Source organism: Anopheles merus, chromosome 2R, assembly GCF_017562075.2.
Source record: "Anopheles merus strain MAF chromosome 2R, AmerM5.1, whole genome shotgun sequence".
Taxonomy (NCBI): domain Eukaryota; kingdom Metazoa; phylum Arthropoda; class Insecta; order Diptera; family Culicidae; genus Anopheles; species Anopheles merus.
In genome coordinates this window covers 43,412,000-43,427,917 of record NC_054082.1, presented here as the reverse complement: position 1 = coordinate 43,427,917, position 15,918 = coordinate 43,412,000, and the positions used below count along the sequence as shown (strand labels likewise).

Here is a 15,918-nt window from a genome sequence, read left to right as displayed (position 1 = left end):
CTATATTTTGTACGGGTTTCCCTTTTGGGTTAGTTTGGGCGACCGCAACGAGGAAAGTTGAAGCGTTTGACTCCTTTGCTCGGTGGGTCAACAAATCAGAAACCATATCAACACGCGGAAGTGACCGGCCTGGGAATATGTGTTTTTTTTGTGAGCTAACACAACAGTAAGGCCTGAGGGCCTGAACGGTATTGCATGTTTTGTTTTGGTTAGCATAATGTTGTTGTGCAAACTACGCTCAAAGCCGGCGTGAGTGTACCATTCAAGCAACAACCAATACTTGAGAAAAATTGTGAAGGGTAGAAAAATTCGTTTTTTGAAGTTAGTTTTAAAAAGAATCAATATTTCGTGTCGATCTAAACTAAGCCGATTAGCACGCGCTAAATTGTATTTAATAAAAATCTAAAAGCAATCGCTCCGATATCCAGCGTGGATTTCAATCGTGCAATTTAATTTAAAATTTTCTCGCTATGATAGTGCGAGCGCCATGTACATGGGCAAAAAACGCAATCTACCACGCGCACATGCGGAATGGTAGTGTTATTTTGCCGTAAAGCTGGTAATATTGTTGTTGTTCGTTTTTCCTATCACTCGCCCGCTCACAAAATGGTCTTATTGGAAATAGTTTTCTTTCAAACATGCTTTGCTGTATGCTGAAGGGGAATTGTATTTTTTTATATATGTTGTCTGTTTGTTTTGTTGTTTATCGTATGGTCGATTCCGAATTGCATTACCGCGTCCGATCGTTCCATTGCCAATGGGTTTGAGCACTGCTTTGCATTCGAAGCACTCTCTGTTTTCCTATTTTATACAGACGATTTCTTGTTTTGCTTTCCACGTGAGTTGCAGCTCGTTCACAGTCAACCAGCATATAGCTCAGTGCTAAAAAAGTGTATGCAGAGAGAGAGAGAGAGAGAGAGAGAGAGAGAGAGAGAGAGAGAGAGACAGACAGAGAGAGAGTGAGAGATAAATTAAAAAAAAACCGTTATAGAACGTTAGAATTTAGTTTGATTTTTCAGTGGCGTAGTCAAATGAATATAGCTGAAAAAACGGTGACAGTGAGTAGAAAAACAAACGTTGGTATCGCTGAATTTTCCTTTAAATTGCATTAGCTAAAGCGCTTAGATGAACACTGTAGCAGAATTGGATAGACGCCATGTGAATGATTAAAAGAAAATGTTAGAGTGCTTAACGATGTTGATGGAAGTTGCCATAACATTGTACTTTAATGGAACTTGGTATTATTTTAATCAATTTTCATTCAAACGATTATCGAATCTATTTGACGAGTGAAGTGTAATTTACGAGCAGTCCATCCCTTGCGAATGGAAGTCAGCTTGGATGAAACAGTGGCCCAAACCGTTCGTTGGTTTGGTTACGAACGCAGCCCAATTGCGAGGTTCGGCCGGCTCCAAGAGCCTATAATTTGTGGGCAATTTTTCTTAATTGTTACTTTCGAAATGTGGCTCCGCTTGATTTATTGTTCTTCAGCCCGGCATGCCTATTTGTGCCGATCGTGCCCAAACACTTGTCGCACACATCAATCGTCAGTGCAGGGGCGTTCTGCAGCGGGTACTTCATATGTGCTCGGTCCGTTATGTTTTGGGGTTTTTGGTATGCGAACGATTTGGTACATGATTGGCACGAAGTGAGGATTGAAAATTCCACAACAAACATCAAACAAGTTTGGCCTCACATCAAAATGACTATTAATATGTTTTGCGCTAACCGATGGAATATTGTTTAATTTTATCAAACATTCTCCTTTAATAAATGACATCGAATAGTTTAAATACGTCCGGCTGAATGTAGGAGTTTTTCACCACGACACATCTCCCACCCTTTGCTTCGCTCGTGGTGCCGATCATTGGCTTTAGCCCATTGCCCGGTACCTTCATTTTTCCCATCTAAGCAAACGATGGGCTGGAATTTTCTGTTGCTATGCTACCACTACACTACCACCCCCCTCTAACGGCAAGGTACAATGTGTCGGTGCCAATCCTTTTCCTTGCCAGAGCAGCGGGATGGTTTGATGGGGGAATATATTTTTTTATTAGTCAATTTATCGACCAAACATGTCTTTCAGCCCGCAAGGAAGCAGTGCACGCTAAACGAAATTAAAAACCAGATTTTTAATTACGATAAGACCGCGGGAAACACATCAAAACTCCATCACGCCAGCGGATCGTGGACCCGCGGCGGGGACGGTTTGTGTGAAGAATCTGGCGGAACGGTAAGGAGGAAGAATGTGGCTCTCGAACGTACGGCGGCAGTGGCCTGACACTGAACGGTGGCGACATGTAAGAAATCCCGAACGACAGGCGCTTGATGGGTGGAAAGTGTCTGAAAGCGGCGCTGGCTCCCGTTGGAGTGTCTTTCCGATCTCATATTTCATTTCAACCTGCCATCGGAGGCGACTTGAAGACCCAACGATGGTACCGTTGGTGGAACCTCGGAAGGAACCGGGGAGAAAGTCAGCTTGAGAAGGTTGCGGTAAACAGCGAATCGCGATGGCAACAGCAGCGAGGAGCGAGAACAAGCGCGAACAAGAGAGAAGGAAAGAAAAGTAACGCAAAAAAGGAAGCAAAAGGTAGTTTGCAGACTCACCAGCAGACTTTTCACCAGGCCGTGTTTTTGTTTCTCTTGTTTGGTCATGCTTTGGCGAGGTGCAGCGTGAGCTAAAGATGGCCAAAATATTTGCGCTCGAAGGGTTCGGGCTATCGGGGCGGGAGTGCCAGTTTGCCATTTTTCTTCACCAAGGTGCTTTCGGCCAAGCAGTAACGATGGCCTTGCTGTGGTCGCGTAATAATTTATGTGTTTCCTTTCAAAGAACGACAGCTAATTTTTGCAACGGTTTGCGTCTTCGTGCACGCCCGGAAGGTGCACTTATAGCACTTGGTGGGTAATTCTGTCGTTTCTTTATTGTCTTTTAAAACCCAAACCGTAGGAGTAACAGGAGGAAGTACGTATAGATTTATATTTTGTTGAACTGCAACATGCCAGTGCGGCCTTAAATCAGTGGCCACTCGTTGAAAGGCGTTCTTTTTCAGAATAGATGTGTCCTTCCGGTGTAGATGATATGGTAAGCTAATTAACCACGTTGGTCCTCCAAAGAGCAGCAGCAGGCTCATATCCTTTCGATATGGCTTTATTTATTCCTGACAATTGACAAAGTGTATTACTTCATGTTTGGGTCTGTTTTGTGGTTTAGTTATTGTGTTTTTCTTCGTTACATCCTTATCGTTACATAATTACGTTAATATGATACCTTTTTATCCTTCTTTAGATGGTATACTTTTTAATGTTGTGATTTAATTATTAGGAAGTAAAAGCAAAAAAAAAAAATAAAAAAAACATTAAGCTTTCGAAAAAAAAACAATAGAAGTTGACATGAGCAACCAAAACAAAAACAAAACTAAATTGAAACTGAAATTTTGACCAGGATTGACACAACGTCAGTCACTGGTACAACCATGTAAAAATGCTAAAACTGTAAAATTTGAACGTTCCTTGAGCTTTGGGTATGCACTCTTTCCGAAATTTACGCAAATAATGCGTTCCGGAGACAATCGCGTATCACGGATTTTCGCGTAAGTCGAACATAACGTTTTTCAGCAAAAATGTAGTTGATGAATGGTTATGTTTGAGTAAATGTTATACTTTTATGTTCTTAATTACTTATTTCGTAAAAAATCGAGTATTTCAACCTATTTAGCAATTTGAAACTTTTACGCAATAATAAAATTGAATTGGCATTTGACAATTGTTGGAGAAAGTTTTACATATGAACTGTTAAAGTTAAAAATTCGCGTACTTCGAATTCACGTATCTCGAGTGTCGCGTAACTTGGGGAAACTGTAATCAAAGTATTTTAAAATTTGTTGTAAGTGGTTCGTATTTTGATCACAGCTCAAGTATTTTTTGTTCTGATTGTTTTGTAAAGTAGATTTATTTTATTATTTAAGAAAAACAAACGTGTCTTCACTTCTTAGTCAGCAAAACCGCCCTATCGGATTTTTTTATCTTTGTTGAAAGCCCCAAGCTCTTTTTTATAAAAAAAAAGGAAAATGTAGGGTGTTTTTATTTAGGATAGCTTATTTATCATGAATAAATGATTAAACTGAACTAAATAAACTACAAAGAATGTTTTAAAGGATGCAATAATGCTATTCGTTGTTTAGTATATTGCAAAAAACTTGAATATTTTATACATTTTTCTTCTATTTGGCGTAACGTCCTATGCGGACATGCCGGGCCTATATAGGCTTTGATTAATTCAGAAAGTTAATTCAGTTCTGTACGAGTTCAGTTCAGTTTAGTACGAGTTGACGACTGTACCACGGGATCGCCCCTTTATACATTGACGCATTAAATTGCATTTAAAAGCGATTTTGTTTAAAAATGTAGTTTTGCACAAGTGTCTTAAAGTGATACTTCTTTCTTCTTCTTTTGGCACATCAACCGCTGCCGGCCAAGGCCTGCCTAAACTCACTAGTGAAGTGAGCTTGGGTTTCAGTGACTTATTGTTACCATAGCAGGATAGTCAGTCCTACGTATAGGGGGCACGGTCTATTCGGCGCTTGAACCCATGATGGCTTAAAGTGATACTACTCGATTTAAAAAAAAACCTCTACATAAAGTATGTACGAGGGTTTTGCTAGTCAGCTTAAATCAATCACTCAATGTTGTTGTTTGTTAGGTCGGTTGATCAAACCTTCGTTTTGATAAGACGAGTTACAAAGGTTTCTCACTTTTTTAGTTTTGGACGTGATTTGAATGATGAACTGATTGTTTACTAAAGGTTGAGTAAATAACACAAGTAACTGGAATTCTAGAAGAAAAACCAAAAAATAGGTAAACTAAGGGTTTGTAGTTTTTAATTGTGATAATGATTTCTTTTTTTTTTTAATTATATATTTTCCTTTTTTCTGACATTTCAAGATTTCATAATTAGACTGTAAACTCTTCCAAACGAACGCACAATGAACCTTGGCTGCCTGCAAAACTACAGTCCCTAATGGTATTTGTAATTCTGTGTTTAAATCTGTGTGGAGGGTACTGCGCAAACAGGTATCGAAATGTTCTCCAAAATCCTAGCCACTTGTGGCAACCGTCGCAAGGGATACTTTCGAAAGGGACTCTAATCGGAAATTCTCCGAATTCCAACAATAAGTGCAGTTAGGGGTGTGAATGATCTCATTAAGTGGTTTATAATCCACTGGCAGGTGGATGTGGCTGGAATTAGTTTTCACACCGGAAAACAGCCCGTGTCGTTGAGCTAACGGGCTTTGCGCATTCATTTTGTGGTGATAGCAAGTTTAGTTGCAATTGGAGGCGTTTTATTTCAAAGCTAATAGTTGTAAATTCATGATTTGAATGTGATGATGGTCGTTTTGGTGGGGTGGATAGTTCCGTGATAATGTTGAAATTACATATAATGCGGTGAATCGTTATAATTGCTCTGGATCTGAAGCAGTTCGAATACGTATCATGCAGATTGTTCGTCAGACCGGTCGCATAATTGTAGGGAAATATAATTTACGCTTTAGCAACAGAAAACGCCAATGAATATTAATAAAGTAATACGGTATTAAGAAACCGCAAGAGTGTTGTTGTGTTACAGTAAAGCCCACCTTTTTTGTTGCAATCGAAATATCAATATCACGCGCAGCTACACTTGAATATGACGGTTTTACAGCCATAAATCAATCGACAACTGTGAGGAACGGCTTATCCCGGGCGGTACAGCGTGAAGGACTGCAGGTAATGCATTTTATTAAACGCTTCGATAAGAACAACAATGAAATGCATTTTGGGCAGTACATTGGGTGGGGGGGGGGGGGGGGGTGTCAATATTTTTGCAATATATTATCAACTGTTTTTCAACTGTGAATCGGTGGTTTCGGTATCCGAAAATAAAAATGGAATAAAAATGATGTCCCTAGGAGTAGAAAACAAAAAAGAGCAAATTCCACCCTCAGGCCCTCCACACGCACAAACGCAAACACACGTATCAATGGATTTTAACGAGAAAGTGATTGAGAGGCAGTAGCCTGTTGGAGGTTTAATTAATTTAAACAGGTGCGTACAGATTCGGCCATAGATCGGGCACTACGCAGTGGAATCCGACGGCAGGCAAAAAGGGGACACCCAATTTCATCAATACACCAGCGGGCCCACCAGGCTTCCGGCGAGGGCGAGAAACTGTCAAAAAGATAATGCCAACGGATGAGTGCAAAATTTATGAGTTTTTAAATAATTCGCTGCATCCAATGAGGTGCCGCCGGGAGTGCCATTGCTGAAATTTTTGGTGTTTGTGACGGGGCAGAAGGAAAGAAGGCGGGCATGGTTTTTGTTTGAATATTCCAGTTTGTGTTTGAACGTTATCAGTGTTTTTGAAGTGCATTCCCCTTTTATCCATCTACCTTGCCCCTTGATTATAGTGAAATATGGTGCAGCATGAACAAAAAGGATAAAATAGCAGATAAAGCTTTCGGCAGATCAGACGAAAAAAAAGTAGCACCACTTAAACGTTGTCATTCACAGCTGACTTCTTGGCGATTGACAGTGGAACTGATTTGACTGGCGGTTAAAATCATGTCCCTGTCCGTATCACTGGGCTTCGCTTGATTAACGGCCAGCGTGGAGAAGATTACACGTGGGTGGTCCCGCGCTTCACTTTTTACTGTTTGCTCCGATGCAGTGTGTCAAACGATGGAGCCTTGTGTGATAATAATTCAAACCGCATCAAATGCAGTCCAGCTCGAGCACGAGCTTCGTGAGCAATGGATGGGCAAACAATCGTTAAAAACACATGTTCCATTAACTTTAATAATGTTACGGGTAGCAGAGTGAAATTTGTGGGTATTTTTTGCATGATGTGGTGGGAAGTAAAAAATGTAAAACATCGAAAAAAGAACATGTAAAATATGCGTAGGTAGGAGTACAAGTCAAAAGCGACGTGAAAAGTAGGAGGTAAAGGACACGAGACGAAACAGAAAGATAACAAAACATGTATGCAGGAAACGTATATTTGGAGGGTAAAGGGTTTTTAGCAACATTATAGTTGTGCTAAAAATGAACCCCATTACCACCTACGTAGAGTTTGCTGTTGCATTTTTCCATCACTGCAACTGCGGTAGAATCGCGATGGTTATCGGACAAATTGCCAATGTCATTTATGTGCTGCCTTACTGCGGTTACCGTTGATGTCACCTCACTGTGATGTACGCTCATTGAAGCATGGACCATGTCTAACCCCAGAAGCATTCCAGAGATCGATCGCTCGGCCAAGTTGAAGCTAGATTAAAAGCTTAACGGCCATTCTTGGGACATTGCGTCACTGGCGGGACGTCGACGTGAGTTAGGAAGGAATTCATAAATCAATTAAAATGCCAAAGCAACTTGAAGATGAAACTTTTGCCCATTCCGTCCCCGAAAGCATTCAAGCGGACCGCTTTGGAAGGCGTCCAATGCGTTCGTCTGCGTGCAGGGATACGGGACATCTTCAGATCTGGTAATTGAATCAGATTGCAATTTGGTCTCATTTTAATTATTGTTCTTAAAACTCTCCGCCAAAACGAGCCCATCGTTGCCGAGGTACGGGGGGTTATGTTTAGGCGCAGGCTAGGTACAAAGGGTACGTCGCCTGGAAAGGATACGGACAATGATGCTCGAAGATGAGTAGAGTTTTGAAAAGGTTTCTTCCGGTAATCTTTAGTCTTTAAGACGACAGTTTCTTCACCCCGCCTGGAGGTCAGCTGTACGAAAGGAAATGGGAAGTAAAGATGTTGCTGCATGGCCTTTCTGTCGGGATACCCATGGAGCAGACTCCCTTCGCTCTGAAGCATGCACGGTTTTACTGCATTTGAGGCCGTTGCTAACATTTAAATTAGTAGATTAGGGCCACCGGGACATTTCCCTCCTGGGGCATAATTAAAATTATCCTCCGAACGTTCCACTCGCACATCTTTTGGCGTAAATGGCGTTCGGTAAGAGACTGGGAGGATTGCTGACCGAGGACAATGTGTCACATCATGACGCAAACTTTAGCTTGGCACTCACACACTTTTGAAGAAGGACGCAGCTTGCCTTAAGGGCTAATTAATCCTCTGCAAATATTGACCGTCTTTTGGTGTCGCCAACAGTGACTCTTGATCGGATGTTTCATTCGGCCATTTCTAAGCCACAAGCAGAAACGAAGAAAAACGAAAAGGACAAACGGTAAAAAATGTTTTGCTTTATTGAGGATATTCCCTGATACACTTCTTTGACGGGTTAATGGCGTTACAGTGATGTAGAAATATTTACAAACTTGAAAGACAAACTTATAACGTGTTTATAAAGCGTCGCAGTAAATTTATTTGAAAATCAGGAAGGAAGTGCAAGGACTGCAAATTAGCATCATTGCTGCACGATGGTTTACAATAAAATGAACCCAGTACATTGGGCTTTATAAACAATCTAAGTCAAATTCTTCTAACTTCGTGGTTTTAAAGATAGTAATGATAATTGAAACACATTTATCCGTTTTCATTATCTGTACATTCTAACTATTACTACAGATTGAAAAAACGTGCTCATGCACATTTCGAACGTACTCCATTGCTTAACTGTGCACGAAAGCAAGGGGCATCGAAATGTTGGACAGGAAATGGGATGGATTGAACAATAAATGGTCATTAAAAATGTATACATGAAGCAATCCCTGCTGATTGCTTTTACTGATTGGCAAAGCAATGTATCATGAGTGTGGTTGGGTACAGTTTTGGTCAGAGGGTAAATCCATCAACAAGCTGATTTCAGTTTACGAACAAGTTGAATGCTTTCCGGTATCTGTAGAGTAAACAAAATTTCATTAACATAAAACATCGATTGTGCAACACTCCTACACACATTCACATGTGACAGATAGTGTTTATGATGATACGATTGGACTGGTCCCGTGACACAGTCGTCAACTTGGACGGTTTAACATCATGCCAATCGTGAGATTAAGCCTAACGTGGACTACCACCCCCCCCCCCCCCCAAAGCAAGGACTAACCATCCAGCTGCGTGATACTGAATAAGGCTCGAAAGTCTGTGTAGGCGGCCGCATTTCCGCGTAGGACGTTACGGTTAATGTAAGATGAAGAGGTTACAAATACGAGATTAGGCACCGGTTTGTAGAACGTCATACTGTCGATTTTCATTAGGTATAGTTCATTCTGGACTAATGTAAAACAGTTAGATAAATAATAATTTAACAGGTGCAGCTCATTGGTTTAAGTCGATAATAAATAATAGCTTATTAATAATAATGTCGGTCTGGTGGTACGGTCATCAACTGGAACGACTTCACAACATGCCCGTCATGGGCTCAAGCCCCGAATAGGCCATGCCCCCATACGTACGACTGAATATCATGCTATGGTAACAAAAAGTTAAGCAAACTTCACTAGTGGGTACAGGCCAGACAGGCCTTGACCGCAACGTTGTTGTGCCAACGAAGAAGAATTAATAATAATAGCTGTGTTATTGCATCTTGCGATAATTAGCTGTAACATGCTCATAAAAATGAAATTATTTTCATTTTTTACAATATTTCTCTTTACTCCATTTTCAACCTCTAAAACTAGCTTTGCAATTTTACCAACAAAAAGCACCAAAATCAATGAGCAGCTCTGCCCTGTTCGACAAAAATTGTTTTAAACGAGGACAGTAGCTGCGAACAAAAGGCACGCTGAACCGATGAATTCGATGGAATAGAACAAGGAAACATTCTGGATAGCCTGCTGCACCACGTATTCTTTGCCAGGGCTGCGGTTTTCGTTTTTGGGCAGATGGGACGGTTTGAATGTGAACCGACGGCGTTGAATGTTAGACGATGACTTCAGGCAGACCACTGATGCACTTTCAAGGTTAGAGAAGAAACATTCTTGACGAGAGCTGCCGTTCATACGTCCCTACGTTGATTCAGTAAATTCCTGACCAATTGGCAACCAAATCGATACCGTTAGCTCGATCCGCAGACTTGGGGAGCGAACGGGCTGCGAAAGAAGAAATGCACTTCGGGGCATCATTCGAAGTGCTACCGGACTTGAATATATTATACTGCAGCCTGTTTTGCGCCCATGTTTCGGTTTCGGATGATCGTTTCATCGGAAGAAAGGCACCGGCTGGTTTTGGCAGGAATCTTTTGGAAAGCATTTCTGCTGGATGGTTTCGGCCACAGTTGCCAGTCCTTCATCAGACGGGCAGCTTTTAAATTACCGATCCGGAGTGAATGTTCCATTGGCGATGGCAGCTAATCCGGCCTGCGTTTGGATGCAATTACAAAAACAAAACAAAAAACGGAAAGGAAATTGCTATCGAATCCTGCATGTTGCATGTTGCATGTGAGCTGTCCTGGGGCGGTGAAAAACTACTACAGCTACTTTGTGCAGGGTTTGCAGTGGTGGCATTTCGTAGAAAAACCACACAAGGATGGTAGGAGTGAAATTAAAACGGTTGTTTGAGATCAATAAACAGGATGATAGAGAGGCGGTTATTTTCGCTGCTGGCGTTGGGGTACCCTGAATCATTGCACAGCGTTTGTATAAACTGGTTTGCAACAAAGCGTTGTTTGAGTTTGTCGATTAGTTTTGATTTCATAATTTCATCAAACTAGAAGAAGAACCAATCGTGACAAGCATTGCATGCCATCAGTTGGGAATTAAAACCCGTTTTCTATTCTACATGATAATGACCGCTGTTTAAAACTAGTTGATAATGCTTTTAGTGTTTGATATAGATTTGATTGCATAGTTTTGTTGGTAAGAGACGTTGTTTCTAATTAAAAACCATTTTAATCACACTGTATGACTAATCAAATGTTGTTATAAAAACCATAAATTGTTTATTTACCGATTATTTGTCTTCGGGCCTTAGGCCAACCATTCTTAATATCTTCCAACAGTTAGAACAAACGATTGTTTAATTGAAATGACAGGAAAATGCATTGTTTCCTGCAGGAGCAATGCTGGGTACAGGTTTCTTCTGGCATAGATCCCTGTTTGATGTTGGAAAGTATGTTCTGAAATATAAAAAAAAGTGAAATCGTACCGGCTTCAAAGTGCTGTTTTGCGGGGTTTCAAAAAGGAATCATATGAATGGAGCGTTCCCAAACTACATACAGTACAGAGAAAAATCGACCAGCTTCGATGTGGAACCGATGGGATGTGAAATTAAACAAACATCAACGGTGGACGAGCGCAAGGGGGAAGCGATCGTATAAAAACGTATCTATCGATGCGGATTGTACGTTTGAACGATTCTGTTTACGCAGGACCCAGGAGAGTTCTAGGAGCAATGGTTTCAGGTTTGCTGTTCGATAAAGCGTTGCGATAAGTGTGCAGCAAAGGATATATCGAAATGCAATTTCCATTGCAGCTGGAGTGGTTTCGATAAATCTAAATATTTACTTGCTTTTGTACCTTTGCGAGTTTGGTTAAACTTTTCTTGTTGAAGTGGCAGTCCTTTATCAAGGGCAGTGAAATCGGTACCGGCAGGGAAACGCTTTCGACTGTGAAGTAAAGTAAATATTAGAACACACAATACAATCTCAATACTAACACAATACACTCTCAATACAATCTCAATACTACAGTTCGAATTACTTTTGCTTTTCTTCCTAAGGCAATTGAGGGCAACCGGGCAAACCGGGTAGACGTTCCCTGAAATAAATCAAATTCAAGCAAGTCAATTTTTGAAACCTGTGTTATCTGATCTGAGCTTATGTGTATCTTATTAATGAAAAACATATATGGGTAGGATTTTCAAAAAAGAGCAAATCATATCAGAGCAATTGAATTGTTATAACAGTAAATAAATCGTCATAATATACGATAAATCCCATACTTTATCCTACTTTTTGATGGGGATCAACTTAACTTTACAAACATGATGGGCATGGCTTCAAGTCCCGTATGGAGCGTGTCTCCAATACGTGGGATTGACTATCTTGCTATGGAATGCTGATTGACTATGCCGCATATGCGACAACGGTTGCTGTGCCGAAGATAAGGGGTAGCATCACAGTCCATTGAAAATAAAAAATAAACTGCTATAAACATTACAAAATAAGTCACATATCCATGCATTTACATTTATTGTTTTACTGGGGCTTACGCGAGCTAGCACCGACATTGTATCATTCTAATGTTCTTTCTCTTTCTCTCTTTTAATTCGCGATCGATTCGATTATCCGGGTAACTAGACGGATTATCCGATAATTAAGCTTTGACAGCTTCTCCCGGTGATTGTTTACCAATGGATACCCAAGCTAAACGTGAAATTGTTCGCAATTTTGTCATCTACTGCAATTTACTCATGCCGTGACCCGGAGTAGGAATTTATCGACTACAAACAGGTATAAACTCGAAGTACAAGTGAAAATACATTGAAGAAAGAGTAGAAGAACTAGAAGATGCCATCATCCGATGGTCTCCTTCTCTAGAGTGTGCCATGATCAAGAATTCTCGTGCTTGTGCTTCCGTAGAAGTGTAGAAGTATCTATCACACGATCATAGCAACCATTGGCATTTGAGAACTGCAACATGAGCTGTGAAAATTTAGTCATTTGTGCAACAACCACCACCGGAGCTGGACGGAATATCTGAAATCCTAGAAAAACGTTCGAATCACTTACTTTGTGTAATGGTGCCGTGGAAAAAGCGAACGAAACATCGAATCACAGAAGTACAGTGTGTGTAAATTGAATCGAACCGAAGGCAGTTACATCATTCAAAGTAACAAGTAAGTTGGTAAGTTTATTAATATTCAGAAGTGGACATTCTCAAACTGAATGTATTCTTAACTTTTAAAGTGATCGATTTACGGCTGCACGCACAATGAATGCAACAATTGCGCAGTAAGCCTGAAGTGTTGAACTAGAATGTACGGGAAACCATGTACTCCGGAGTGCGGTAGAAGGTAAGTGGTTTATTTCACCGTTTGTAAAATTATTCGTTATATTCAACGAGATCTGTTCATTTAAAAGAACATTTCTCTTCTGACGACCGTGTAGTCTGTCAAATATTTGTGGTCGTTGGGCTATTCCAAGTCAAAGCAAATTAGTGGCAAGTGGACTATCACTTGCACAGGGTTCCCTTGTGTAAGCTACCAACGGTGCATAGGGTAAATCGCAAGGGAAAAGAAGATGGCAAGAGGTGGTACATACGAAATCTGGTCACAGTTTTGTGGAAGACAGGAGCGAAGGACGGACGTCGTCGGATCGTTCCATCATCACTTTCTTCCGCTAGACCGTTTTGCACTGTCAAGCACCCACCAACACCATTCTTCACAGCCTGCTGCTTTGTCCTGTTTCCCCTTCGCTCTGGCAATGAGCATTCTGGACCCCGCGTGATATGCTCTTGACTTGCAGGGAACAATCGTCACGCTAGCGGACACAACTGTCAGCATCGCAGACAATTTATGGCGCATTCCGTGGGAATGTTAGTGTGGCAATTCGCGAACATTCAATCCCTCCCATTGCTAGTCTCCAGTGGCCACCAGCCAGCGGCTGCTGCTTTTATCTGTGTCTGTAATTGTGTGTGTGTGTGTGTGTATGTGGGTTTTTTGTGTGTTTTTGGTTATGGTCGAATCCGGTGTCTCGTACCGTTTAACCTTCTGCCTGGCATTCGTCTACATTCCAGGTGGGGGAACCGGGGTTCAGTGATTGATTAGGATCATTGGCTGCTATGGCGCGCTGTTTCACTGGATTGAGCGGGTGGGTTAAAGCTGCGACGGATGTTGCGAATGAGTTTCAGGATCGGGCAGGTAACGTTTTGCGGTCCAGTTTCTTTTCGGGCGTGCGAAAACCTCACACCAACGGAAACCCCCCTTGCCTACGCTCAACAGGTTAAAGAGCCATAACGTCCGTCGAGTTCGTCCTTTCGTAGAGTTTCCCATAAACTGTGGATCGTAACGGCCCGAAATGGAAACAGATTGTCATATTTTTGCCCGAGGCACCTTCTGCTCTCGATTGTTTATTTATTTATGAGACGAAGAAGCTAACCATCTTTGGGACTTTTACCAGAATGAATGAAACAAACGCTGCGTCGCTATCACTGGTGGTGGAAATGAAACGTTTTATTTAAGGTTATAAATATGGTAGCCCTATCGTTTATCTTAGGGATTTTGGGATCATCGGACTAGGCAATGATTGCATAGGAAGCATCACTTTAAACATGCCAAAATCTGGAACAACTATCCTAAGCATGATATGTGTGATGCTAAGATGCTTTTTGAATTATAGCTAAGAAACCATCAGACTTATCATATTCGAGTCGAGAAATTCGTCTCGTTTGCTCTTAGTAAGTTGTATTTTGTCTTTAAATTGTAGTAGAGAAAATTCATAGCAAATCGCAGTTGGCGTCAGATTGCCATAACAATTCTTTTAAATGTATGTTAGTCAGTTAAAATGAGTTTCATGGCTTTTGGCTAGGATTTTGTTTAATTAATTTAAAGCGTATTAGAAAGCAAGTTTTCATTGTTGTAAATTGAAAAAAAAATACTTTGGGAACAATGGACATAACACATAACACAAACACATGAACATTAGTTCATGTCTAAAGATCTACTACTCGACACGTTTCTATGGAAACAGCAAAAATACTTTTAGAAAACGAGGTACCTGGATTGAAAACTAAACCATTTTTTCCTTAGCAAAATGTAAAATTATGTAATGCGGTTATACAGTTGTAATTCTATACACTGTAAATTTTAATGTGTTACAAAGTGTTTCTATCTTCTTTTTTTCTAGCTAAATGATTGTTTTAAAAATTCATAAAATAGTGAATATCCAATTAAATCTGATAATTTTCTCTGAATATTAAAATTCCACATTCTTAAACTTTCTGACAGGTCGACGTGTTTTCGAATATTAGCATTTACGCATCGCTGCAGTGTGCCAATGCAAAAAACCTACTATGATATCCGTTCCCGTTTGAAACGAGCGCTCTCGTTGCACCTTGTTAGGCCACCCTGCTATCGTCATAATCATCACAGTCAAATTGGGGGAATATGAAGAATTGCAGTAGAGTGGTGTTTGGCGGGGACGGTATATAATGAAAAAGGGCTGTAGCAAAGCATTATCAGGGTAATGGGTAATGGCGCTAGCGCATTTGTGAGCTCAAAATGGTACGATGCATTGTTGCAACTAGGAGCCGTCCGATGAGCAGTACTAATTTTGGTCTTTATACCAACCCACGGGAGTTCGGTGGCAGGTTTAACGATGCTGACGCAAGGGTGGTAAGCTCAAAACCAGAGGAGTGATGTCCACGAGTGGTGGTGGGTGTATTTGATGTCGAATCAAATCAACCGTTTCCACCGTTTGTCGGCTGCATACTGGGGGTGTCTCGTTTTGAGCATGCTGGGTGCTGATTATTACATGATTAATCTGTTGCCCATAATCGGATTTTTGCGTCGTTCGTTTTTGTAGCGTGAACGTGGCGTTGCACGCAGATCCCGCACACATTCCCGGCATGTCCGATAGTCATCGGTTGTCCATCTGCATGGGGGAATTATATTATTTTTGACTTGTTTGCTCAAGGGCCTGTTTGGAGTTTGGAGTGTGCCCGGGCAAATGGCAAGGAGAGGATCCATTCGAATCACACCCTACCCAATTGCTCCCGGTGTGTTACTGTTCCAGGCAAAATATTGTAGAATAATGTTAGCTTACCTTTTTTTCCTTTTACCTCGCTCTCAGTTTTGTTCATAGTATGCGCACACCTCTTCGCTCGTTAGAAGTAGCAGCAATTGTAGAATTGTTGGGCACTCATAAATTTAATGCCAGAAAACCAACAACGCTGTTTGCAATCATATGAGGCGTTGGGTGAAGGGTGTGAACATTGCTGTAAGGGATTGCTTTTTCCAACTGAACTAGCAGATCACCATG

At 41.0% G+C, this 15,918-nt stretch overlaps 1 protein-coding gene across 6 annotated transcripts in view; it reads left to right on the top strand.

Annotated features, from left to right (window-relative positions):
- LOC121588595 (protein winged eye-like) overlaps window positions 1-15,918 on the top strand; it is a 341,422-nt gene that overhangs the window by 17,297 nt on the left and 308,207 nt on the right. For 5 of the 6 annotated variants that reach the window (XM_041906695.1, XM_041906696.1, XM_041906697.1 and 2 more), the window contains exons 2-3: window positions 12,238-12,784; window positions 12,847-12,953. In XM_041906695.1, the coding sequence (XP_041762629.1) occupies window positions 12,916-12,953 (38 nt within the window). In that variant the 5' untranslated portion in view covers window positions 12,238-12,784; window positions 12,847-12,915. The remainder of the gene's footprint in view (window positions 1-12,237; window positions 12,785-12,846; window positions 12,954-15,918) is intronic. The other variant, XM_041906694.1, reaches the window with a different exon arrangement.